Source organism: Ictidomys tridecemlineatus, chromosome 13, assembly GCF_052094955.1.
Source record: "Ictidomys tridecemlineatus isolate mIctTri1 chromosome 13, mIctTri1.hap1, whole genome shotgun sequence".
NCBI lineage: Eukaryota > Metazoa > Chordata > Mammalia > Rodentia > Sciuridae > Ictidomys > Ictidomys tridecemlineatus.
In genome coordinates this window covers 89,901,538-89,929,198 of record NC_135489.1, presented here as the reverse complement: position 1 = coordinate 89,929,198, position 27,661 = coordinate 89,901,538, and the positions used below count along the sequence as shown (strand labels likewise).

General features: G+C 39.2%; 1 protein-coding gene across 9 annotated transcripts in view; it reads left to right on the top strand.

Moving 5' to 3' along the window:
• Nucleotides 1-27,661, top strand: part of Ptpn2 (protein tyrosine phosphatase non-receptor type 2) — an 82,958-nt gene that overhangs the window by 29,511 nt on the left and 25,786 nt on the right. For 8 of the 9 annotated variants that reach the window (XM_078030479.1, XM_005334876.3, XM_078030477.1 and 5 more), the window contains 3 exons: nt 13,292-13,392; nt 18,332-18,430; nt 22,486-22,620. In XM_078030479.1, the coding sequence (XP_077886605.1) occupies nt 13,292-13,392; nt 18,332-18,430; nt 22,486-22,620 (335 nt within the window). Of the gene's footprint in view, nt 1-1,941; nt 2,192-13,291; nt 13,393-18,331; nt 18,431-22,485; nt 22,621-27,661 lie in introns of those variants that run through there. The other variant, XM_040270730.2, reaches the window with a different exon arrangement.

Sequence of the window (27,661 nt, the reverse complement as noted above, 5' to 3'; positions counted from 1 at the left end):
TCAACTTCAGTAACTTAGTGAAATCCTAAGCATTTTAGGAAGACACTGTCTCAAAAAATAAAAAAGGGCTGGGGGTGTGACTTAGTGGTTAACACCTGGGTTAAATCCAAAACATTGCTTGTCAAGGGCTGAGGTGTAGCTTGGTGGTAGAGAGCTTGCACAGCCTGTGCAAGGCTCTAGGTTCAACCCAGCACTGCAAGAAAAAAAGAAGTGCACATCAGCTTTCCATCCGCTGGTCATTGTACCAGGCTCTGATGCCTGTAGGCTGTTTCAATGAAGAGGAGGGAGCCTTGTGAGGGCCTAGTATTAGGAAGAGGCATTTCTTGCTCAGAGGAGGTGCTCCTCTGTCCCTCTATCTCTGTCCCTCTATCCCCTGCTGCCCTTCCTGCCAACACTTCTAGTCTTCTGGAAGCAAACCCTCAGTGAATGCTTTTTCCTTTTTTGCCATGGTTGAAGCCTGGCGCCCTGAGCAAACATCTCATGATCTCTCTTAGGTAAGGGCTGCTTACTCTTGCTTCCCCGTCACACTAGGATCTCCAGCTCCAGTCCACTGCCCTTTGGTGGTCTGCAAATGAAAAGGATATCCTCAAAGATTTGTGCCATCTGAACATCTGTCAGTACTGCTGTGGCATTCAGCTTTCCTTACTTCTGGTGTCTTACTGTCTTGCCAGTCACCCTCTTCTCCTCACCAGTACCACCTTCATCCTGGTGACTTCATGTCTCTGTATAAGCACCATAGACTCCCCAGCCTTAGAGTTCCTACATCTCTGCAGTTTTCATGACTTTGACCTTCAGTCATTTTCCCCCCGTTTTGGGGGATTGAACTCAAGATCTTACACTAGGGAAGTGCTAGTGAAGTGCTGTATAACTGAGTTGTACCCTAACCCTTTTCATTTTAATGAGATGGTTTCCCTGAGTTGCTCATGCTGACCTTAAACTTGTGATCCTCTGCCTCAGTCTCCTGAGTATCTGGAAAAACAGGGGTATTCCACTGTGCTCAGCCTACCCCTGAAATCTTAGACTGTGCTAGAGTGCTACTTTCTGTCATTCCGGCTCTTTCATTCTAGTTCTTTGACTTCACTAGGAGTTTTAGTTCATTTATTGTAACATATTACTTAACTGCCTTGCTGTTTTTATTTTTTTTTAAATCTCTTCAGACCTTTAATTCTATAATCAGTCTTTGGTTTTTCCAGCCTTTGGGCCCATGTGTGCAGACTATCATCTTTCCTTAAGTTTTCAATTTTAAAAGTCAAGAAACAACTCTTCAACTTATATTCTACCACCAGGAAACTTCCTTCCCTCTGTGTTCATCCGTTGCAGAAATCCCTGGTGAAGAGCCTTCCCTCCTCTCGCCCCAGGCTAGTTCTCTGCCTCAATTCCTTGGTCCTCCTTGTGGACCTTACTCTGTCATTACCACTCTTCTTTGTGTACTTCATTCTTCCCTCTAGTTACTTTTCTCCTTTATTATCTAGACATGCTCCCGTCCGTGTTATGTCAACCTTCATCTCACTGCATCTCCTTCATTCCCTACGTGGATGCTTGCATGTGTGCACAGGTACACATAGGGTCTTCAGAGAACACTCCCTGCTGTTTATTTCTCTCTCCTTACCACATGTGCTGCCTTTTGCCCATACTTCTATCTTAGCCTCCCCATTGAAACTTCTGCTCTCAAGTGCTGTTAGCTTTCTAGTTTACAGAGGCAGTGAGGGGCTTCTTACTCTTCTTTGACCTGTGACATTATTGACCATGCCTTTCTTCCCTCATACCATATTTTCTTGTATTGTCCTCTTCTCTGGCTGTTCACCCATTTTTAGGGCTTTTCTTTCTCAGATTGCCTTGATTTCTTCAGGCTCGCTCTCTCCTGTCTCCTCCTTCTAGCACTTTTATGAATGATCTCATCTTCCATGGCTTCAACTTCCGGCTCTGCACCTAGGATTCCCAGTCTCATCTACAGTCTGCTTCTCCCAGCTGCAGACACCTTTGTGCGAGTCATCTCTCTCTGCTGAGCATCCTTCCTCCACCTCAAACTCAGTGTGAAGATGCTTGGACACTAAGTCAGCCTTCCTCCCCAACAGCCCATCAGCGCACCCTATACCTGTTTGTTCTGCCTTGTTCCCGTGTTTCAAGTGGTACCACCATTTACACTTTTGCTGAAGCCAGAAATAGACCCCTCCTACAACTGCCACATCTGGTTAGTAACTAAAGCAATTATATTGCCATTTCTGTGTTGTATTCCAAAGCCGTCCTGTTTTTGTGCATTCTGGCTTGATTCAGTCCTTCCTGCCCTTTTCCTGGGTTATATAGTAGCCTCTAAATTATTCCTTATCTCCATTCTTTTTCTACTTCAATCCATGCTCAATCGATCTAGTGTAACCTTTACGTAATGCAGTTTGGTTTATCTACTCCCCTCTCCTATTAGTGTTCTACAGCTTTTAGGAAAAAGTTAAAGTTCTGTAGCATTATCACTCTAAACCTTTTGGGGATTGATGATTTTTATACTTTTGCCACATTTTTTTCTAGCTACTTTCCTATAAATTATTCATTTTAGTAAAACTGAATCGTATGGCATTCTTTTAGTGTGACTATTTTTAAACACCTCAGTGCCTTTGAATATGTCTTTCCCTTTTCAAAATTTCCTATCCCTCCTCTCTCTGAATTTCAATCAGATTCCTCTTCCTTCAAATATCAGTTCAGCAACCACTTTCCCATGGGTGGTCCTTTCATCCAAAAGAGTTGGTCATAGAGGTGGCTGTGGTCTTTTTATACATGACAGATATTTGACATTTGTTGGAAACCAGCTACATATCTGACTCTGTTGTGTCTTGGGAGTACGGTGATGAATATATGTATTTTGTCTCCACTAACTGAAAGTTGAGCAGGTGTGTATTGATAGCAGAGAGACCACCATGTGGTGGAGCTGAGAGGAGGTGCTCAGATCTGCCTCAGGAGTTGGGAATGGCTTGCTTCACCCCCCACCCCCCCACCCTCGAACCCTGGAATGATTTTTAAGAGAATAGATGGTAGCTAGTTTAGAAAGAAAGGGGAGGGCTGAGGTTGTGGCTCAGTATAGAGCACTCGCCTCAAACTGCAAGGCTCTGGGTTTGATCCTCAGTACCACATAGACATAGATAAATAAGATAAAGATGTTGTGTTCCACTACAACTAAAAATAAATAAATATTTGGGGAAAAAGGCGGGTGGGAAAATAATTAATAATTTTTCATTAAAATTCAGGGTTTCGAATATTTTTTTCTATGCATTACAATATTATTAACTGTATCACACTGTTGTACAACAGATATCTAGAACTTTCCATCTTACATAACTGAAACTATACCTATTGAGCAGTTACTCCCCATTTTCTTCTTCTACCTCCTTGCTGTTACTATGAACTCAGTTATTTTAGATACCAAATACATAAGTGGGGTCATGCAGTATTTATCTTTAAATATCTTCAAGTGATTGGCTTATTTTACTTGGCATAACGTCCTCCACATTTATCCACGTGAGCAGTTGAAGTTTAAAGGAGATTGACAGATTTAGTATTGCAGATCATATAATGATCCATAGTTTATTGCTGCCCCAAAGAGGATTCTCAGTAAACATACTTTCTTAATGAGTTGCTGGGTGGGGAAGAAAAACTTACAGGCTTCCTGTCTATCTTCCTCTTTTCTCCCAGAGATCTCAGTGAGTGCACTTTGAGTGCAGATAGCTGTATCAGCTCTGAGGTTTGTGCATAACTAATAAAGTAGTCTCGAGATACATTAAGCATACTGAATAGGATTACAGGGGAGAAATTGACAATCTGTGGTTATGAACTTGGGGGGGTTTGGGTGTGGCAGAGGGGTACTTGGGATTTAACTTGAGACAGATCTTGCTGAGTTGCCCAGGTTGATCTCAAATTCAGTCCTCTTGCCTGAACCTCCTGAGTTGCTGGGACTATAAGTGTATGCCCCTGAACCTGGCTCATGGACTTATTAATGACAAAATATTTGTAAAGAAATAGAAGATTTGGACATTATTAAGCTTAATATAATAAGAAAAATATATAGAACCCTATATCCAACAATTTAGAGAATGCATTGTTCTTCTAGGACTTCCTTAAACTCAACTTATTTAATAATAATCAAAATAAGTATGGATTTAATGTAAATTTTATGGTAACTATTTGCTAACATTTTTCTTATCTCATCTAAAGTTTGAAAATACAGACTAGGTATCAATTTATGCTTCACTTTCTCAAAAAGTCATTGGTTTGTTTATTTATTTACTTAATTTTGGTGCTGGGGATTGAACCCAGCTGAGCCACATCCCTATACCTTTTTATTTTTTAATTTATTTAAAATTTTTTTTTTAGGGTTTAAAAAATGGCTTTAATTCATTAAATACCAGGATGAAGCCAGGTATTTAATTCATTAAATACCAGGATGAAACAGGCTAGGGAAGTGGCACCACACTTCTTATTTTTTATTTTGAGACAGGGACTGCTAAATTGCTGAGGCTGGCCTAGAACTTGTGATCTTTCTGCCTGAGCCTCCTGTGTCCCTGGGATTACAGACATACATGCACCACTATGTCTGACTCTAAATCATTGTTGACAACTTCTTTATTTAGGTTTTCTCCTAACTTGTAGGGCTTAACTTGTTGGGTTTTGGTTCTGTCCTCAGTTTTTTTCCCTTTATTTTTAATCTTCAGTTTTAATCAAGCTATTTCTGCTTTTAATAATTTATCTTTATAGACCATTGATGCACTGGGTTGGGTCTAAGGAATGAGAACTAGAGCTCACAGTGAAGAAGGTAGAATTGATTTGCTATGGAAGGAGAAAACCTAAACAGCTTGCGTGATAGCTCATAGATACTTCAATTCTCATAAGGAAAAAAATTATTTATCCTGTGTTAAGTCCAAAATGTAAAACCAGGGTTCACAAATGAATAACACTGTTGTCCAATTTCACATGAGCATAGGCAGGGTCTCTCCAAACTAAGCTATTTAAAGGCTAGGGCATAATGGCTCAGTGGTAGAATATGCATGTGTGAGTCTCTGGGTTGGGTCCCTGGTACTGGGGGGCGGGGGAACTGTTGAAGCATGAAAGTGCAGACTCTGAACCCGTGCACTCATTGTATGTCTTCGTGCAGAGTATGGGTTTCCTTTCAGAGTCCTCTAGAGAGCTCTCTTGTGAATGAGTCACAGAAGATCATCAGGTGACTTTGAAACATCACTCTGTGCTTCATTTCTTCCCCTATTAGTACCTGTCCCTCAGGGTCTCAAATCTTTTTTTCCATCTTTAAGACTGAGTTAGGTTATCAGTCTTCTGAGAAGATTTCCCTGTGTGCCCTCTAGAAGGTACAGGTTTGATTCTGCTTCTGATTTTATTTACTTTCTAGAGTGGTGGATCTTAATAAGGTTGTTTATCTATCCCTAGGGGACATTTTGGAAGCTTATGGGAGGTTTTTTCTTGTGTATTTTAGCTCAAATATTTACATAAAAATTTTTAAAAGTATTTTTTATAAATTACTTTCCATTTATTTTTCTTTCATATTACAGTTAGGGGATTACCGAACTTAATATTTGTGTGTGATTTCTGTCCCTGAACAGTAGGATAGTAAGGAGAGTATTAATAAGCTTCCCTTTTTCTCTCCAAGAATAATTGAATCTAAAAGCCTTTGGGGTTGGGTCAACTTGTGAAAGGCACATAAATAAGGGTGGTGGTGTCCTTGAAGGGGGTCCCCTAAGTGATGAGGGTCAGCATGCTGTAAATGTATGGTTTCCCGCAAATACAGACCAACAGGTGCACATGGAGATGTAAATATGCATGCATTTTCTACCCTGCCACTGAGAAGTCTGGGTAGCAGTAATACCCAGCAGTATTGGGCATGCTTAGCTTTTGATACCCAAATTTCATTCCCTTCTAAGAAGAAATAGGACTCCTTAGTGAAGTGGCTGATCCTAGTAGCTAAAGGATAAAGAAGAACCTGGAATGTCTTATAGTGCCATAAAGTAAGAATATGCTCAAAAACTGATGAGGGTTTGTCAGAAGGACACAGAAACCAACCTGAAGCTCATTGGCTAAGTCTGGACTGATTTTAGCATTAAAATAAATAACGATTATAACTTATTGAATAAAATAGGAGTTTACAAGTCTATGCTGAGATTAAGAAACATGAATAAGTGGAAAATAGGGAAAGTTTTAACTTCATATATATAGGATGACAACTAATGTAGAAATGGATGGTAAACTTGGTGGGTGAAAATTTGATGAGGAACAAGATATTTATAAAGTCTTAAAGTATTTCTCTACAAAATATTTAAATACAAGGAGAGGATAGTAATGGTACAAGAGAAATGAACAGGAGAAAAGTCAGAATCTAGACTAGATGAGAGTTCTCAGAAATGATCCATAAAATTCTTTTAAATGAATGAAATGAACTAAATCAAAATTAAAAGCTTTTACTTTGTGAAAGACATTAAGAGAATGAAAAGATGAGTATAGACTAGGAGAAATATTTGTAAATCACATATCTGACAAAAAAAAACCCTCTTACCTGAAATTATTTATAGAACTCTTACAATTCAATAGTAAATAGAAATGACCCAGCCAGAAAATAGACAATAGTCAGGTGCATTGGTGCACACTTGAAATACCAGATGTGTAGGAAGCAGAGGCAGGAGGATGTTAAGCCAATGTGGGTTGCTTAGTGAGACCCTGTCTCAGAATAAAAGGGCCTTGGATTGTAACATAGTAGTGGAGTGCTTGCCTAGCACATGCCAGGCCTGGGTTCAATCCTTGATATGCCAGAAAAAAAAAAAAAAAAGAGAGAGAGAGAGATGCACAAATGACAGATAAGCACCTGAGCATATGAAAAACATCATTAGCTGTTAGAAATACAAGTTAAAACCATGGTGGTCAGATATCATTAAAACTAAAATAAAGAGGCTACACAATACCCCAAGAATGTGGAGACTCTAACTAGGTATGGTGGTGCATGCCTGCAGTCCCAGCAGTTTGGGAGACTGAGGCTAGAGTATTGCAACTTCAAGTCCAGCCTAGGCAATTTAACAAGACACTGTCTCAAAATAAAAATTTCTAACGAACTGGGGATGTAACTCAGAGGTAAAGCACTCCTGGGTTCAACCACCAGTTCCAAAGTAAAAAAAACAGAAACTGGATCTCATACATGGCTGGTGGGAATTGAAAATGATCTAGCCACTCTGGAAAATAGTTTGACTGTTCCTTTAAAAATTAAATGATACTCTATGGTCCAGCAGTTGCACTCTGGAACATTAATCCCAGAAAAATGAAAACTTGGTCTATTTAAAAAAAAATGTGCACGTGAATGTTCATAGTGGCTTTATAACCCCAAATTGGAATCAACCCAAATGTCCTTCATTTGGTAAGTGATTAACAAACTGTGGTGTACTCATGTCACAGAGTACTATTCAGCATTAAAAAGGAATGAACCATTGATGCACACAACAGTTTGGGTGGATCTCAAGCATTTATGCTGTGGGAAAAAAATCCAGTCTTGAAAGATTCCTTACTGAGTTTATTTATATAGCATTCTTGAAATAAAATTATAGTGATGAGAATAGATGAATGGGTTAGTAACGGTAAGGAAAGAGATGCCTATAAAGGATGGGACGCAAGACTTTTGTGGTGATGGAGTAGTTTTGTATCTTGATTTTTGTGGTGGTGGTTACATGAATTACATGTGTGTTAAACCACTCAGAACTGTACTCACAAAATGAGTGCCTGTAAAACGGAAAATTGGAATAAGATCTGCGTTGTACTATGGCTCCATGTTTCTTTACTTGATGGCCTTTTGAACTGGGTCCTGGGCAGCACATGGGGCTGGGAGCAGAACTCCATGGTGAACTAGTGGTGGTACCTGGTGCTGCTCCCTCCCTACTGGCTAAGAGTTAAACCTCAGCAGGCAGCCACAGCTCATTGTGTAGGAGCTGGCTGTGGAGCAGGTGTCCTGGAGGGTGGAGCTGAAGTCACACCTGCAGAATAGGGCACCTCTTCCAGGACCATCAGTGTGCTCGGAGTTAGGGGGAAGATGTGGTTGTTTATATATTAAAATACAGATATCTGATGAAGTAGAATTTTGAAATTCCCATATAATCTTCAGTTAAAACAGGAATGATCAAGGAGGTTCTGTCAGTGAACATAATCAAGGAGGACTGATCCCGTCTAGCCATTCCATCCTTTTCCCCCTTGTGCCCTGTTTTGTTGTTTTGCAGCAGACTGCCCAGCAGAGAACACAGTGGCAAATGTCATGCCAAAGAGAAGCTAGTCCTTGAGTACAAGTGGGAGTCCTGATTCTTTTGTTTAAAATAAATACTTACATATCTCAGGATCTACAAGCATCTGGACTCAAGGTTAGAGGAGCAGAGCTATCTTGCCACAATAAAGCCATCTTCTTACCCCATAATCATTAGGTGGAATCAGGGTGCCAGTGGTTGAACGTGATCACAATGAGCCTCTTTTCTGGAGCCTTCCCCAGCCCTTTACAGACATAATCTAGCTAGGACAAGGAATGTTGGAATCTCTTGAAGGCCTGTAGTCTGTAACAGAGAGTTACTCTGTGTGATTCTCTTGGCTCCCAACCCATTCTATCTCACAGACAAGAAAACAGACCTGAAGTGACTGGGCTGTTACCACAGGGCTCTGTGTCTCAGGAACTTGGACACCAATAATGTTCTCAAGTCATAGATTACTCCTTTCTGTGTGATCAGTAATTCTTTCCATTCCCACTGCCCCTGCTTGGTTCAGTGCTTGTTACCCTTGACTAATCTTAGTGTGTTTCTCTATGAGATTGCCTTTCTCCTTGATCTGGTCGCTCCTGTCTTAAATCAGATGTGCTCATTCTATGCCTTCAGAGAACTTCCTCAGGGTCCTGGTCATTGCTCAGGCCTGTGGTGTGACCCAGGCCTTTCTGTCTGTCCTCTGTGTGTTTCGGGACCTCTCTCTCACCTGCCTAGCCCTTCGATCTTCCTGAATTTGCCACTCCTGCCTGGTGTGTCTTTCTCCTTAATTCCGCCACCTGCTGTAATTTCCCCACCCCTCCTTCCCCTGTGTAGCAAAGCCTGATCAGCTGAGGCCACTCAGCATTAGCTGAGGCTTCTTCCCAAGGTACAGAGTAGTACAGCACTAGGAGTTACTACTCTCCCTCCCCCACTTGTAGAAACCTTGAAACAGATAATGTCTTTATGTCCCTGTTGCCTGGCTCTTAAAATACACTTGCTAATTCAAAATTGTCTATGACTGCTGAAGTACCAGTATCAGATACAAAGAGCAGAGCCAGACCATAATGGAGGGCTCAGTCAAGGCTGGTCTTCAAGGAAGTGGGCTTTGTGTGAGAAATGAGGTGGAAGTCACACCTGAGGGGAAGAACACTATGAAAGCTGATGCAGGAAGAAATTTAGGAGGTTTGGAAAGAGTGGTGAAGGCACCGGCCCGACTGCACAGAGAGGCCATGTGAGATGGGAAAGGTCAGTCCCTTCCGCCTCACAGGCTTGGGTTTGTATCCCCGTTTGTGCTGCTCTCATGTGCCTCAGCTGAAGATGCTGCTTCCTGTATGCCAGCAGCATGGCGTCATACTGTCCACTTTAGAAGGTTGTGAGAGTGGAAGGTGGGGACCACTAAGCTGTGCCCTCTAGTATCTGGCATGTCACAGGCTCGTTATTGCTACCAGAAGTTCTAGTTGGTTATATGGTCAGTGAGGAGCCATTTATCAAATAGAATTTTCTTTGCAGAATGAATAGTTGAAATGTTAGAACTCTGTGTGCTAAGATTTGTGGTTCTTCTCCATAATCTAGTAGTGTCTATGCGTTGGGCTCATTGCTTAATTTATGAAAGAAAACTTACAGTATTTGTTCAATTGTTTACTTTGGGAGCTGAATAAGATTGATGAGTCTCTGAAATGGCTTGAGTTCTTGGCAGGGAAGTACCACATAAGTGTGGATATCATTACCTGAACACTTACTTTTTACCTCTGAAACCTAAGGGGAAAGTCAACTGTTAATTCTGCACTGATAGAATTGGTCTTCTCCTTGCTTTATTTTTAAGTTCATTATTCTTGGTCTTTTGATCTGTGCTGTGATGAATGTGAATTCTCCTTCCTGTTTGACCTGGAAAACTTTCCAAAAGGAGATCCTTTACCATAATGATAAATTAGGTGAAACCTGTGGGGGTTTCTTAAAAGCTTAACAGTGTTGAAAGAGGAAGCTATTCTGTACTGACAGTTCAGGCCACAGCTAGAGCAAGTCATTTCTTGAGAGATGAAACCATTTCTCAGAAAATGTACAGTTTGGGGAGGGGAGTCAAAAGCACCCTTCCTCAGAAGTGGGCTTCGTTCATATCTGATCATCATATAAACTAAAGCTCTGTTGGGTTTTGAGCTTCTTCATTAACTCAGTGACAAACCTGATTCAGAGCAGGTAATGCCTTGGAGAAAACTGTCTATGGTGGTGTCGTTAGGTGTTGAGAAGTAAGAGTTCCTGTGGAAGAGTGGTTTTGTTGCTTTTTTCATGCAGTACAGTTGGTGTGTTTTCATTTATCTCCCTTTTTTGGATCTGTTAAAAGATAGGCAAGAACAATAATAGAAAGTACTTTTGCCTTAAAAAGTATGGTATGCCAGAGATAAGTTAGTATTTTTTGGTATTTGGGGCATTTCACATGCTTCATGTGTTGTACTTAACATTTGTAACTGAGCATAGGCCTGCCTGGGTCTGGTGCAAGAAATGGAACCATTTAAAGTACTATTGACTTTGGGACTTATATATAGCCCAAAGATTATAGGACTCTCATTTTTATCATCTCATTTTCAGAGGTTCCTGGGCAGAATTAATTATGGAAGAGGAGAAAACATGTAATTTCTGATTTTATTCCTAATTCAGAAGTCAGAAGTTTAGTTTGGAAAGAACAGTTCACAGATAGTAATGGGGCAGGGAAAGGAGGCATTGAAATCCAGGTGGTTGGAGGACCTGTGTCTGCCCTCAAGATGCTTCGCACTGAACCAGTATATTAAGCAAGTCTTGGTTGGTAAAGAGGCAGTTTCCTTCTTTATCTTTGCTAAAGAATATAAAGTCACAGTTTCTCATAAAATAGCTTTAACAATTTCACTTCCTGAAATGTGTATATTTAGTATCTTTTTATATAGCTATTTTAAGGTGATGCTTTTTCCTTTTGGAGTCTCTTCTGAATCAAAAGTTTTATGTTTTATTTTTATTAATCTTTTTTAATAGGAGAACTAAAATAAATACTTAGTGGTGTGGCTGTGTGTTTGAGAGTTTAGTTTTAATCAATCCTGAGAAGAAAATATAGTTTCAGCCACAATTTGTAGGCAATTCTAAATAGCTATAGAGTTTTCCCAAGAATTACTTTCATTTTTTATTGTCACCTACCAGCAAAATTTTTAAAAAATTATTTTATTTTATTTCCCCCTGAGAGAAGTTCGTGTCCTTTGCTTTTAATGTTAGACAGGAAGCCAGGCCTTGCCTGTGCCTAGGCTCTGCAAAACTCTAGTGGTTTTCCGGTAGCACCCTGTGCCTCCTGGCTCCAAAGAGTGGACCTGTGCTTTTAGCCAGGTTTGTGATTACTATGTTGATAAAGTTTGGGAGTAACAAATATTATATAGATGTTAAAGATTGGGGGGAAATCACAGTGAATTTGAATACATAGACCCAAGGGAGGGGTGTTCTACTGCCCACACAGCATGCCTTCTACCCAGCTGTGTGAGGTGTAGAAGGGTACCATGTTGGATAATCAGATTTCTCGTGCCCTGGGAAGCTGACCTTCCCGGTTGCAGGCTGGCTAGAAGGTCGTTTTTCATTGTGAAATGGATGAGTAGTAGCCTTGGGGTTTGTGTTCTTTCTGTGATTGCAACATGAGGAAATACATTCCTTTGGCATTGTATCTTAGGACACTTGAATTTTTAGGACTATGTAGCTTTCTAAAAGAATGCATTATTTTGTTGATATGTCTGTTATCTAGGAGATCTATGGTCTTTTTTTTGTTCTTTGAGTAGCTGATCTTTTTACTATCTTGTACAACATAACAGTTAAAGGGTGATGAAACTGTTAAAAGAGAGACTGTACCGTTAAAAAAAAAAAAAGTGCTTGCTGACATCATCTTTCCGAGAACACTAGTATATGTGATTTACTATAACAAGATCTTAGTTTTTCCTGTTGGCAAATGACATGTAATATTTACAGAGGTCTTGGGTTCATTCCAGCAGAAACATCTCAGATAAATTGATGTGTGAATCTGAAGCCATCTAACATTTTCTTTCGTATGGAGATGATAGAGACAGGTTTTAGTTTAAATGTGGAGAGAGAGAGTCAATGTTCAGTGCATACTTCCTTGAGGGGAAATGTAGACTATGCTCCAGGGTCAAATGTGCAATGTGCCTTTAGTCCATACCTTGGTTCTGTGCTTCTGACATTTGTGTTTAGGGCTGTCTGTTCACATTCACCTTGGTGTGACATGCTTCTTCTCATTTCATGCTTTTCTTCCTTTCTCTAAATGATACAAGGTCAAGTCTTATATTTCAAATATTTAAATTTTAAATCTATGAGATTTTTACTTTTAAAAACTATAAATGTGGGCTGGGGTTGTGGCTCAGTGGCAGAACACTTGCCTAGCATGTGTGAGGCACCGGGTTCGATTCTCAGCACCACATATAAATAAATAAAGGTCCATTGACAACTAAAAAATTTAAAAAAAAAAACTAGAAATGTATACAAATGGTTAACAGTCTTAAATAATAAAGCATTTTCAGTGGTCTTTAAAAAATACAGTTAAAGTATTCCAGTTTTTAGCACTCCACCTAAACATAGTTAAGTGTTAAAAATCTTAAATACAATTGAGTATGTATCTGTTAAGAAATGAAGAAAATGAAACCTGGTATCATCTGTTTGAGACCAGTTACCTTTTTGTAGGTAGACCAGTCCCTCCTTAGGCCCCCAGAATCTAAACAAACCTTTACTTCTAGGAAGGTAAGTTCTTTGTTTGTTCTACTGTGTTTCACGCTTCAGTTAATTTTTCAAGTTATAAAGGTTCACATACTACAAACACACACTTTTCTTCTAATGCTGTAGTAGCAAACAAGATGTTTTGTACTTCCTTACAAAAAAAGGGAATAATTTAGGACTTGTCTCAACTCTTCTATGGAGCTAATTTATTTTTTCTTTGTTTTATTCTTTATGAATACCTTAGAGCATAAATATTAAGACCAAAAAAGAATCAATGAATTTGAAATGACAGTTATGGTTTATCACTTTGTTTTCAGATGATCACAGTCGTGTTAAACTGCAGAATGCAGAGAATGATTACATCAACGCCAGCTTGGTTGACATGGGAGAGGCACGGAGGAGTTACGTCCTGACACAGGCAAGTCTTGTGTCTCGCAGAAAAACAGAGTTGGAGCTTGTGGCTCTACTTCAGCTTGGCCAAAAGTTTAGCTTGACTTCTTTTGTGAAGTTGTGTTTAATGTTAATATGTCTATGAAAGAAAATTTCTACACAGTGGCTTACACTTACCCGTCCTCTGCAGGCACACTGTCTTCTCTGCCTTCTCTCTGACCCAGGCTTCTGCTGCTGCTTACTGTGGGTTTACAGTTCTCTTCACCTGACCTGGAAAGCGTAGCCAGAGGCCCCTGCAAGCTCTTCTCTTTCGCCCTCACCTTCAGAATGTACTCGTGCCTTGGGTGGTGTTGGTGCTCTCCAGTGCAGAGGCCAGGTGCCCCAGAGTCCAGGCCAGGGTGCCCGCGGGCTCCCCATGGCATTTTACCCCACAGCTTGAGGCCTGGGCCACACCCATGCACCCATGATTTGTTTGTCCACACCAGCTGCTCTTTATCAAATAATGGAGACTAAATTAACCACCTTATCATTCTCCCAGTTACAGATTTTTAAGTATTCAGAAGATAAGCCATAATATTTCAGAATTTTAAAATCCTAACCTGGATCAGAATGACCTGTCATTTGAAAAACATTTGATGTAGTTAAAAAAAAAAAGTATTTCAGATTAATATAACTGTGAACTATTAGACTATTTCTAATTCACAGGAAGCTAAAATCAGTTTACTTGAGATGAAGAAGCTCCTATAATCAAAAAGAAATAATCTGTAAGAAAAAAACTGTCAAAGAACATGAAGTCACAGTTCTAAAAACAAAATAGGGTAGCATATCTATGAAAAGATACTTCATTTGGAAAGTATTTATGGAATGCAAATCTAAACCAGTAATCAGCTACCACTTTTTACCTGTTGGGACAGCAGAGATTTACACAGTGTAAAATACTCAGTGGCTGCACACCCTGATTGAGAAAGACTCCTGAGTAGTACCAACAAGACAGGAAGATACAGCTGCATGTGTTGATTGCAACTTATTTTCAGAGCATAGGGCTAAATGGGTTAAATAGATTCATCACATACACACCAATAGAGGTGGATATTTCTGGGTACTGGGAATAAGACATTCATTTGCCACATTCAGCCTTTGTGTAATAGTTGAAATTTTTTGTTTTTTTTTTTTAGTTGGACACAATATCTTTATTTTATTTATTTATTTTTATGTGGTGCTGAGGATCAAACCCAGGGTCTCGCACATGCTAGGTGAGTGCTCTACCACTGAGCCACAATCCCAGCCCCATGAAGTTTTTTAATAAAGCAGTATTTTAGCTGAAATATTTACTTTAACTGCATTTGGTGGCACACACCTGTAATCCCAGTGACTTAGGAGGCTTAGACAGGATGATCCCAATTTCAAAGCCAGCCTCAGCAACTTAGAGAGGCCCTTTCTCAAAATAATACATAAAAGGGGTTGGAAATGTGGCTCAGTGCCACCCCTGGGTTCAATCCCAGGTACTTTCTACTTAAGACAAGAGTAACATGAAAAAAGAGAAAAGAATGGTTACCCATGACCCTAATCACAACCCTTTCTTCCTCTCTACCATTTATTGGTTCTTTCTCAGTCCTTAAAAATGGATCTTTTCTTCAGTTTCTAACTTAGTTTTTTCTCCTCCAAGTTCACTTCAGCTCTTGGGAGCATGGTTTTCATCCTCTGAAACCCAAGACAGGGTACTCTGTCCCCCAGTATCTGCTGAGATCCTGGTGCCAACACCTCATTGTTCATTCATCCAGCAGATTTAGTGAGACCTACTCTGTGGCAGACCTTGTTTGAGTAAAAGAGACTTTACTGAAAACTCTTGTCATTATGAACTTTATATTTTAGTAAAGTGAAAATAATACCAGTTAAAATAATTTTGTAACATTGTTCCTTATTTTACATGCCTTATTTTACAGAACAACTTTCTATGGTAAATACTGTTGTCTTTTCTTTTTAGTTGTTAATGGTTCTTTTATTTATTTATTTATTTATTTATTTATTTATATGCGGCGTTGAGGATCGAGCCCAGTTCCTCACACATGCTAGGCAAGTGCTCTATCACTGAACCACAGCGCCAGCCCAGTCCTTATACTTATAGAGCAGAAATCCAAAGAGACTCAAGAGATTAAGTTTACCAAGGTTGTACAGCACAGTAGGTCCTGCTCTTAGTCATTCTACCCTGCTGCCTTAAGATTGCTGTGCGAGGGGCTGGGGTTGTGGCTCAGTGGTAGAGCACTTGCCTAGCAATAAATAAAATAAAGGTTCATTGACAACAAAATATTAAAAAATAAAAAAAGATTGCTGTGCGAGGCCAGGTGCGATAGCGCATGCCTGTAATCCCAGTGGCTCCAGAAGCTGAGGTAAGAGGATCACGAGTTCAAAGCCAGCTTCAGCAATTTATTGAGGCCCTGACTCTAAAAAAAAAAAAAAAAAAAAAAAAAATGCAGTGTTACCATGGACAAGTGCCTTCCCTCCCCAGGCCTCTTCGTCTGTGCAGTCTGTGATCTGTACAGGGTGTGGTGAGACTCTGCAGTGCCTGGCACTGGTAGATGCTCCAGGTGTTACTTGTTGAGTTGTTGCTTCTTGTCAGTTGTAGTAACTGTAGTAATAGTGACCCTTTAGAAGCCCATTCCACTACCCCATTGGTTAGTCGTAGACTTTGTGACCCCCCAGATAGAGCCCACTCATCTAGAGTGTGATAACTTAGAAGCCTTTCTCCAGCTTTTTCTTCTTTCCTGGATTCCTCCCGGCGTTGTCCAGGCTGTGCTGGATGCGATTGGCTAGATCGCAGATTCTGCATGTTCTGTATATCTTCTTCCTGCAGCCCCACTGTAGTTTCCTTTCTAGTCGTCTTCTTCCCTCAGACCTGATGGTCTGCCTTTCCCCTTGTGGCCCTTGACGGTAGTCCTCTCTGCACACTTCTTCCTGGAAGGCTGAGATTGCACCTCCTTATGCTTTTGCCCTGGTACCCTGCACATTATATGAAACAAAGTACTACTCAGAAAACAATTGACACGGTAGAGAACATCAAATGTTCACTACTTCCACTGTTCTGATTGTTCTTTGTGATTGTTAATTGAATCATTTCTCTCTCTGTTTTATTAGCAGTAGTGTTTTAGAAATCAGCCCCTTGGTATATTAAGTCTACTTTTCAGATTTAAAAAAGTAGTAGCGTTCTGAGTACATGGGAGAGCTGAGAGATAAATTTGTCTCTGCAATTAAAAAAGCTTGGTCTTAATTCAGTCACAACTGTTTCCCTGTTTATTATTTAATCTTCAGAGGCACTAATGGAGTTGGGGTGTATGTGCACACTAAGGGGTGACCTCACTAGTGAATTGCTTTGTGTTTTTCTTCAAACTGGGGGTTTTCTTATTGCTTTTTGTTACCTTTAGGCTGTATTTTTTGTTTTGCTTTAGAAGTAAAGCAACAGATACATACCTTGAGTTAGAAGAGTACCCTTAAACATAAGATCACAGTTTCTTGGGCTGGGTTGTGGCTCAATGGTAGAGCACTTGCCTCGCATGTGTGAGGCACTGGATTCAATCCTCAGCACCACATAAAAATAAATAAATAAATAAAGGTATTGTGACCATCTACAACTAAAAATAAATATTTTTTTAATTATAGTTTCTCATAATTCTTTTTTTCATTTTTTAAAACAAGATTTAGGATGGTTTGTCATAGAGCAAAATCTAAATGTTAGATAAGTTTTTATTATTATTATTATTGTTATTGGTATTTTTTAATTTTTTTTTATTGGTTGTTCAAAACATTTTACAGTTAACAATAGAGTTTCCTTACTTAGGCAATAATTATTGAGCATCTGCTACATGCCTAGGAATATTCCTGCTCTAATGATGCTTTCAGCGTAGAGCCATTTGAATCCCTTTACTACATGTGGGACTGCAGCTCTGGGCAGCCTTGGCCCCCAGTGTCCTACTTCTACCTCTGTTCCTACCCCTAACTCTCACCACTATACTATACTACCCTGTGAATCGATTACATGTTGAGTTATGTGGAGTACAATAAAATCCATTTATTTGAATGTTCACCCACTTGAAATTAATTAGGCTGTTGCAGCACAGTGGAGGAGTGTTAACTTGGCCCTGGGATCCATCTCTGCCTTGACAAAAAATCAACAATTTGTGATTTGGGCATTGCCTTTCATCTGTTACTTGTCTTTCCTTTTGCCCTATACCATCATTAAGTAAAAGGGAAAGGTAATTAGAAATACATATGATTTTTCTCCCCCAGTGTCATTATTACAGTATGGACTATTGCTCCTTTTAACTCTCCCAAATACTTTGCCATTGAGGCTGAACATATTGTGCTTTTGTAAATTGATAGTTTCAGAGTGATTTGCGTATGTACATGATTTCCACTTTGTAGGGGGGGATTCTTTTGTAATTGACTTGGGCTGATTGGCTCGCCTCTTGCTCTCAGATATTTCCTTTGCCTCCAGCCTTTGCAGCTAGAACCTGAGCAGTCAGATGGTCTCAGTCATGATTTTGTCTCTGGTTCGCATATAGATTATGCTTGAATACTACAGCCACTTTTGTTTAGCTTTGGCAGCAAAAGCCAGGTAATAATCCTATATCAGGAGCAGTATCTCAACTTGGGTCTCTTGGGGCAGATGATTGTGCTTTAACTCATTAGTCTCCAGCCCTCAACTCTGAAAACCACTTGATATCCTAAACAAAGTTTTTTCCTGCTTTACTTAGGTAAATGAAAGATTTTGATCATTTGTGCCCCAAATCGTAACTAGCACAGACTGGTTTTTTAATTCAAGTGGATTTAAAGTTTAAATGTATTTACTAGGACCCAACCCCATTGACTAAATTCAAGGCACACCAGAAGTACTTTTGAGGGAGCTTGGCCTGGATGGAGACTTGTTCTTTTCTGGTCCCCTTTCCTGATCTGCTCTCTCTCTGTCCTTACAGGGTCCACTTCCCAACACATGCTGCCACTTCTGGCTCATGGTTTGGCAGCAGAAGTCCAAAGCAGTTGTCATGCTGAACCGAATTGTGGAGAAAGAATCGGTGAGTGAGTCTTACAATTGAGTATACTGCATATGATCTTTAGCTTATAAAGGTTTTCATGGAGGGTATTCATTAGTTTGGGCTTTAGTTGCTAAAGGCTGGTGGTCATGATGTTTCTGACCAGAAGTAATGTATCCCCTTCCTTCCTTCCTTCCTTCCTTCCTTCCTTCCTTCCTTCCTTCCTTCCAATATATATTTTTTAGTTGTAGTTGGACACAATACCTTTGTCTTGTTTTGTTTGTTTTAGTTGAACACAATATCTTTATTTTATTTATTTATGTTTATACAGTGCTGAGGATCAAACCCAGGGCCTCACACTTGCTAGGCGAGCACTCTACCATTGAGCCCCAGCCCCAGCCCTTCCTTTTCCTTTCTTACCTTAAATATTTATAAAACAATTGGTGACCTTTGATCTCTGAGATATAAATGTAATGGAACAAATACTGAACTGGTGGTGATAATGGAGCTCTTTGGAATTCCTAGGCTTTGTTAGAATTTTCATGATATTATTAAAATCTTGGAAGTTTTCAAAAGGAGTAAAATGATGGTCTTTTGATCTTTATAATTTATAATTGACTTAGGTCATAATGAAAGTGGGCAAATATAAACTTATTGAAATTTCAGATTGCAGTTTAAGCATAGTGCCAGTGAGTGGTAGACTTTAAGGCTTCTGACTTCTGTAGCTTTAGATTACATTCCCATTAGACAAGCAAATTGGGATTTATTATCAACTAAAGACTCTCCCAGTTTTAAGATTTTGTATTGTTCTACTTCTTCAGATACCTGATGCCTACTTTTTCCTAAATTCATAGGTACTGGTTTTCAGTAATAGTATGATTTTCATTTGTTTCTACTCTGAAGTGGTACTGACAAACCAGGATTTCCAGTAGTGTCAGCATCACCCTTTATAATGGTCTTTCATGTCTCCAAACTCATTTAGAAATTAAGTGATGGTGACATTGTTAGTTTGAACAGCATTGCAAACTAGATGATTTATAAGTTCCATTCCTTTCATTTTGGAGTGCAGTTGCTATATTAATAGGATAAGAATACCATCAGAAGTTAGACATCACTTTTATGATTCAGGTGCAGTTGTTTGGGGGTAGATTCCTTCGTATAATGTGTTCCTTGTCAAGAGACTTATAGTGTCTGATTGTCTTTTTATGACCTTAGCAATCATTGTTGACCAGTGCTTACCTCCTTAATTCATATGGCTTACAAATGGTAATTTTTCTTTTTCTCCTGTTCTGTTTTTGTTGGAATTCTACAAAAAACACTTTCTATTCCAGTTAAATGACCACTTTTTTACAGTATAAAAAAAGCAGTTTTCAGAACAGTTCATTCTCTAGGATCCTCAAAAGAGGACCAGTTGTGAGGAGAGGATGAATTGTTATGTATTTAACATATTTGATTCATCTCACTCCTTTGCACTTACTGGTAATCAGATCATTCTTTCATCGACTAGCAGAAATCTCTTTAGGTTGAACCCTGAGTCATTTTAACACAAAACTAAGGGTCTTTTATAGCTTTCTTGCTCTCTGGAATGATTACCAGTTTCAGGCTCATTTTAAACTTTTCTATCCTGAATCTGGAGTTAGCCATTTCCCCAAGGAGCTGTGTTACTCTTAAAAGGCAATGCTATTTCAAGAGCACCACAAAAATAAGGATGTTTATTGTTACTGGCTTGCTGGTTGTTTTTAAGGCTTTTTAGTGGACAGAGCTAGGTACAAATATGTTTGTTAAGATACAATACGTCTGATGAGTTCACACAGATTTCTAGCTCAGATTTGGAACTGCAGAGATTGTCTTAACCCCTTCTATCATAACCTGCTACTTTTTTTTTTACAGCAAGAATCCTGGTATTCAAAGATATCAGGGATGCCAAATATTTTAGACTCATTTACTTCATACCATATTACACAGAAAATAAGAGTCCCAATAATGACATCATCCCTACCACCAAAATAATTACTGAAAATAGTTGAGCTTGCTGTGTGTATGTGTGCGCGCATGCAGGTATTGCAGTACTATGGATTGAATCCAGAGCCTCTTGCCTGCTAGACAGGTTCTCACCCACTGAGCTACATGCCTGTGCCTTTTTAAAATTTTTTGTTTTGAGATAGTGTCTTGGTAAATTGCTGAGACTGGCCTGTAATTTCTGCTTCAACAACCTGAATAACTGGGATTATAGCCATCCCCCATTACATGTGCTTAATTAAACATTTTTAAAATGTTTTCCCATTCTCTTCCAGGTTATTTATTTATTTATTTTTAGTTGTACAAACCTACATTGTCAGAGACTGTAATATACTATAGTCTCTCCCTTACATGTCTTTTTAAATTTAGTTCTCCCCTCATCCTGTGGGGAGATCAGTATCAGAATCCTCCACTGATACCAAAATCTACAATGCTTAAATCCCTTACATAAAATTGTGTGGCATTTGCTTATAAATTGTGCACATTCTTCCTTATACTTTACTTTTTTTTTTTTTTTTTCTCATGGTTCTGGGGATTGAACCCAGGACTTTGTGCTTGCTAGGCAAGACTCAACCAACTGAGCTATTTTCCTAGCCCCTTCCTTATACTTTAAATAATCTCTAGATTATTCGTTAACAATATGATACATTGCTGTGTAAATAGTTAACACTGTTTTTTATTTAGGAATAAAGATACCCCCCAAAAAAAATCTTTACATATTTAGTACAGTTGTTTTTTTCTTGAATATCTTTGATCCAAGGTCAGTGGAATTTAGGTGGGCAACCCATGAATAGGGAAGACCAACTATATGTATTTAACATTTATCACCAGTTTTGTTGATGCCTCTCCAATTTTGACTAATGCTTTTTCTCTAGTGGGTTGCTAAGGAAGGATTCCTGGATATTATATAGGTTCTGTTTTGTTTTGTTTTTTAACCTGTCACAGTTTATCTACTTTATAAAACAAAACAAAACAAACAAAACCCCTTAGAAGTCAGTTAGGCCAGGCATCAAATTCTTGGCTCACATTTGCTTTTCTTTTGAACAACTTAAATTATGTTACTTCATTTCTCAGCTTCATTGTTTCATTTCCTTTTGACATTACAAATTGCTGTCAAATAGACATCTTATTTTGTTCCTTTATAAGTCTGTTATTCTCTTTGCCTATATTACTTAAATATTTTTTTTCTTTTCTTGAAATAACATTAATTTCACACTGACTTCTTGTGATGGGTCACAGCTACAATGCACGCAAGCTAAAAATAGTGCATAAAATTGTCTTTAGGCTATAGATGTAAGGTGTATGTGAAACATTAATGAATTTTGCCTTTAGACTATTTCATTCCCAAGATACCTCATTATGTATGTGCAAATACTCTAAAATTTGAAACAAGACTTAATATCCGAGCATTTACAATAAAGGATGCTCAACCTATATTAACCACTCTAGGTAAAAGAGGCTTATCTTCTGATTCTTTCCCCTGATTAAATTTTAGTAAATTATTAACTTTAGTAAGTAGAAATATGTATGTAATATTTCTAGATGTGTAGTATTAATTGCAAATTTATAGGTAATTATGAAAATACTTGCAAAATAAAGCCTTTTTAATACAATTTGAAGGTATTTTGGGGATAGTTTGATAACTTTTAGAAAGTGAATGCTATGTGGTGTTGTAATATAGATTATTGTGCTTTAAAAATAACAGATTTCAGGGCTGTGGTTGTGTCTCAGTGGTAGAGTGCTTTCCTCATATGTGTGAGGCACTGGGGTCAATCCTCAGCACCATATTAAAAGGTAAAATGAAGATATTGTGTCCATTTATAACTAAATGTTTTTTAATTCTAAAGTCAGATTTTATTTTTATTTTTGTACATGATATTTATTTGTGGCTTTTTTAGTTTAAAAGTTATAGGAATATTTTAGAAAGCTACTTTATAAAATATCAATCTTATTAAAATATAGTGATGACTCTTCTTAGGATTTGATACTTGAAAACATAGTATATGTGTGCAGTTTGTTTTCACTTTTCAACTTTTTATGGTTTTATAATGCTTATATACTGCTGTTTTCAATTTTAGGTTAAATGTGCACAGTACTGGCCAACAGATGACCGAGAGATGCTGTTTAAAGAAACAGGATTTAGTGTGAAGCTTTTGTCTGAAGATGTGAAGTCTTATTATACAGTACATCTGCTACAATTAGAAAATATCAATGTAAGACTTTTCTTACTCAAAAGTTTGGACTTTTTTATAGTGGTTTTAAGAATTATTCTAGCCAGGCACAGGGGCACATCTGTAATCCCAGTGGCTCAGGAGCCTGAGGTAGAAGGATTGTGAGTTCAAACAAAAAAGGTCTGGGGATGTGGCTCAGTGGTCAGACACCCTTGGGATAAATCCCCAGTACTATATATATATATATAATTATTAGATTTGGAGTTTGAGGCACCCATTTGGTTTTATTTTAGATTATGCATGTAGTAACTCTGAGGACTCTGTTGAGGCACCTGAGAACTAAGAATTTCAAAGTTCAGGTTAATATTTGAGGATTGAAAATTATTAAAAGTACTTTGGGATCCAGAGGTATAGCTCAGCAGTAGAATGCCTGCCTACCACCCTGACAGCCATGGTTTCAGTCCCTGGTATCAGAAAGACCCTGAGAAGTAAGAGAGGGCTTGAGAATTAGGCAAACCAGGATTCAGAACCCAGCTCTGCCACTGAGTGGAGGTGAGCCCTACACATGCTGCTTTGCCTCCCAAGCCTTCTCTCTCTGTGAGGTGAACGTGCAATGGCCCCTCCCAGGGCTATAAGGAGAGCTCGTGGCAAGCATGTGGATAATACTTGGGGCAGCACTTTGCAGTATAGATAGTGCCTGAGACTGATTACTGTTGCGAGTGGCAAAGTGTTGAGAAAATGACATATTGTTAGGTAAGTGCTTAACCTGAATGGGGTAAATATTCTTATTACCCTCACTTCATTTTTTTCAATACCCTTTTCCTATAGCCAGATTACCTATCTAATAAGTGACAGACCAAAGTCAAATGCAGGTCCTCTAACTCTAGAGAATAAGACTTTTTTGAAAGATGTTAATTCTTGTGAAGGAAGCTTCTCGATTCCCAAGCACCTCTCTGAAGTGGAGACCATTGTGAGAGTTGGCCAACCTCTGTGTTTTAGTTATTAGCACCTGTGTGGTATGATGAAAGGGGCTTTTTGACTGGCCTGGGTTTAAACTCTACCATGATCAAATAGCAGCTGTTTGTTTTACTTTACAATTTTGATTAGGAACTAGAACTGTTCCATGGGTGAAGTAGCATTTCCTTTTGAGAGGCAGAATTGCACTTGCTAAAGAACCAGGTTGCTTAAGTTTAGAGGCTGACTGTGCTTCCCCTGGCTAAGTGACTTGGGTTACATTAATTACCTGTGTTCCTCAGTTTTATTATCTATAAAGTGAGGATGAGAATGGGTCTGCCTCATAGGGTTGCTTTCAATATCCATCCAGTCAACACCATGGCTGTGGCTAAGACATTAGAGGGAGCCCCAGTTACTAGCTTTTGCTGGGTGTCCTTTGCACTGGGTCGGGGCCTTTGAGAGGAGCAGTGGAGTGATGGAAGACTATAGCAGAGCAGGGGATGGTAGCCCACTGCTGCCTGCACACCTCTCTCTAGCTCCCTGAACCATGGAGACGTGGCCCACTTCCACAAGAGTAGGACTGTTTAAAAGTTTAGGGCCAAAGCTGTAGACCTCTAGTCTAATGAGCAGCCAGACCATTTATCAGAAGCCCTTTATAGTGTCTTTCTTATAGCTGAGCGAATTCCAACTTGTGCCTCTGAAAGAAGGGGTTCCATCTGTGTTCTCAGAGGATTCCTGGACTTAAGCTTTGGAGATATTTTTGAGGGGCTTTAAAAATATCAGGTCATGTGGAATACTTATTTGTCATTCAGATCTTTGTTTTCAGTTGCCCTGCACTGTTTTCCGTAAGATTGTTGGCCAGCTTTTATGTTTCTCAGGTTCCAGGAATACTATTATAATGCTGACTCTTCTATTTCCCTGTCCCTGTAGATTTACCCAGAACAGGATGAGTGTCTAATTATTATGATGCTCAACTGGGATCTAATTCAAAATAGTTTAAGCCGTTGATCCCACCTAGAATGTCCTCCTTTTTTCTGTGCCTGTTTATTTGTATTCTGCACATCTATCAGCATCTCCATGTGGCCCATTTCTTACTTAGGTCTGTCCTAAGGTAACTGTGACACATTCATTCCTAGCAGCTATGAGTCTTACACTTCTTCCTGTTTTTTAAATTTTACTGGCTTCTTCAATACGTGTGTGTGTGTGTGTGTGTGTGTGTGTGTGTGTGTGTGTGTATTCTGACTCTGTAACAAGGTTTCTGCCACCCCCACCCATGGGTAGAGTCCATATTTGCTTCCTTTATACTCTCCTCTGTCACCATACCAATGTATTGTTAAGCATACTACACCTGAGTGATTGTCCTAGAACACAGGTGTGACCCCTCTGTGCTCTAGAGATCCTTCCCTGGTTCCCATTAGTTATCAAGGAAAGTTCACGTCTAGTACAGAAGTCCATGACCCACCCAACTTGGTCCTCAACTCCTTCTGTGCCTTTTTCCTGCAAGTACCAGTTGCTCCTTCTAACAAACTTAGACATCACAAAGAGGTCAGTTCCCAGGGGCCTCTGCTTCTGCACATTGCTTTTCCCTGTGCCATCTTATACTGCCACTCTTGATCTGGCGAGTTCTGTCCATCTTTCTCAGTAAATTATAGTCAGTACTGATCACTGGTGATGAGATTCTGGCAAAAGTAGGTAAGGCAGTGACAGGGAGAATACAAATTTGACCTCAGGTTAGGAAGAGGGCTGGCACACTTTGTCAGTCTTTAGTTTTAGAAGAACAGTTCAGTGAGGAGGTTAAAGATTAGCAGATTTGATAATTTATTGGAGCTGTTTATGGATTTCAACAAAGGCAGTTAGTATAATTGTTTTAGAAATAGCCAGTTTACCACATGCAGGTAAACTTTACATTCATCATTTCATTCTTCACAACAGCCTTGTAAGGTAAGTACTGTATCATGAACTCCATTGTCAATTACAGAACTAGGGCTTAAAGAAAATCTTTTAGAAACATAATCTTGGTACCTTCGATATATACATAAAATATGAAAATAATTGGGCTGGGGCCATGGAGCTATGATTTGAATGGGCTTTAGGAAGGACATATACTTAAATTGTCCTAAGCCAACAGCTCCCCATTGTCTTATGCCTACCTAACTTTTTGGTCTCCAAATGTAGCAAGTTTGACATCCACATTCAAAGACCTTACATGGAGAATTCTCCCTCAAACAATGTAAATGTTTTTTGTTTAAAAGAGCAATAAGCTGGCAACTTTTTTGGTTCCAGGGTATAGTATACATGATGTAGTTTGCAAGGAATGGCTGCACCAGGACCGCCATGTAAATGTAACTGTGGATGTAATATGGGTATGGTGGGGTGTGTGAGCTGGAGCACAGGGAAAGGTGGAAAATGACAGGTCAGAGTGGTAGAACTGGTGTGCCTTGGTGACCAGAAGGGGACCAGAGTAAAGATAGATTTAGTTTTAGTTCTCTATTCTTGGGCAACTTTTTTCTCCTCTTATATTTTTCCCCCAGCATGAAAAAGAGGGAGAGTGGTCCAGTCATGCACACGAACACTTCCATACCAGAGTAGTGAGCATGTCTTCATCTTTCCTGTGGTCCTTTGTCGACTCTGAATTATATCTTTTTTTGAGCTGCATCTTTGAATCTTGTTTCAGGAAGAGTAAATTAATCAAAATTAACCTCTTAAAAATGTCCTTCAGTCTGGTTTTGCAAGGCGTGAAAAGCGCTGGTTTTTAAAAATCTCTTGGCGAGGGGGAGACCATATTATACAAATAGTTGAGTGTTTCTGGGAACTGACTTTGAGTATCCCAGACAGCATGACCAGAATTTGAAAAAAGAGAGATCACAAGCCTTGAACCAAAATGATGTTTTAAAAAAAAAATCAGTTGCTCAAGATCATGGGTAACTGTGATGCATTTAGAGCCAGGAAGTGATGCAGTCAGTAGTTGAGCATAAGCAGGATGGGAGCATCGGGCCCTTCCTTGGGGAGCACAGCCATACACTTGCACATGAGCACAGTCCCTGGGAACTTGGGGTGGTCCACACCAGACCTGGTTTAGGCTCTTGTGAACCAAGGCCAGTCTTGCAGCGCGTGTTAGTTCTGCATAGTGGCTGATGGCCATAATAGAGCAGCTAACGGGAAAAAGTGGGGTCAAAAACACCCACTGGCATTTTACACCTCATTTAAAGGAAAATATGACAGTTAACTATATCCCTTGGCTAATCAGGAGTCAGTCTCTTTGGCCCATTCCTGTGTGAATATTGCCATGTTTACTATGAACTTATGGTTTTGTAAAAGGAAGCTACAGTTAGCCTTCATGATTTAGAATGTATAGATTTTTTTTTTTTTCTGTTTACCTACAGTAGGATTGGCTCTTCCTGGTGTGTAGTCTTATGACTTTTCAGAGTGTGTTCAATTGTCTAAATGAATCCATAAAGAAAACATGGGTCAATTCTGTTACCTCTCAGACTTTCTTGTGCTACCTGCATATAGTCATTCCTATCCCTCACCAACCACAGATCTAGTTTTTGTTCCTGTATATGACATTTTCCAGAATGTCATATAAATGGAGACTTTAGAATCTGGCTTCTTTCACTTAGCATACTGAATTTAGGTCATTTTTATTAATTTATTCATTCATTTTTGGTGCTGAGAATTGAACCCAGGGTACTCCACCACTGAGCTACATCCCCAGCCCTTTTAAATTTTTTTATTTTGAGAAAGACCACCCAGGCTGGTCTTGAACTTGGATCCTCCTGCCTCCACCTCTCCAGTGACTGGGATTATAGGTGTGCACCACCAAAGCCAACTACGTATTTTAGAATTTAAAAGGAATGCTGAGTAGGTGCAGTAGTAGTCACCTTTAATCCCAGCGATTCAGATGCTAAGTGGTAGAACACCCACTTAGCATACAGCAAGCAAGCCCTGGATTCAATCTCTCTTACACACACATACACGCAACAACAAGGAAATGTTTTGAAATCTAGAAATCATTTAAATAGTAACAGAGAAATTTTTTAGTATCTTCAGTATATTTCACCTATGGATCACAGTGTATTTGGAATTATGAAAACAGATATTAAAAATAAAGTGACTAGGGGCTGGGGTT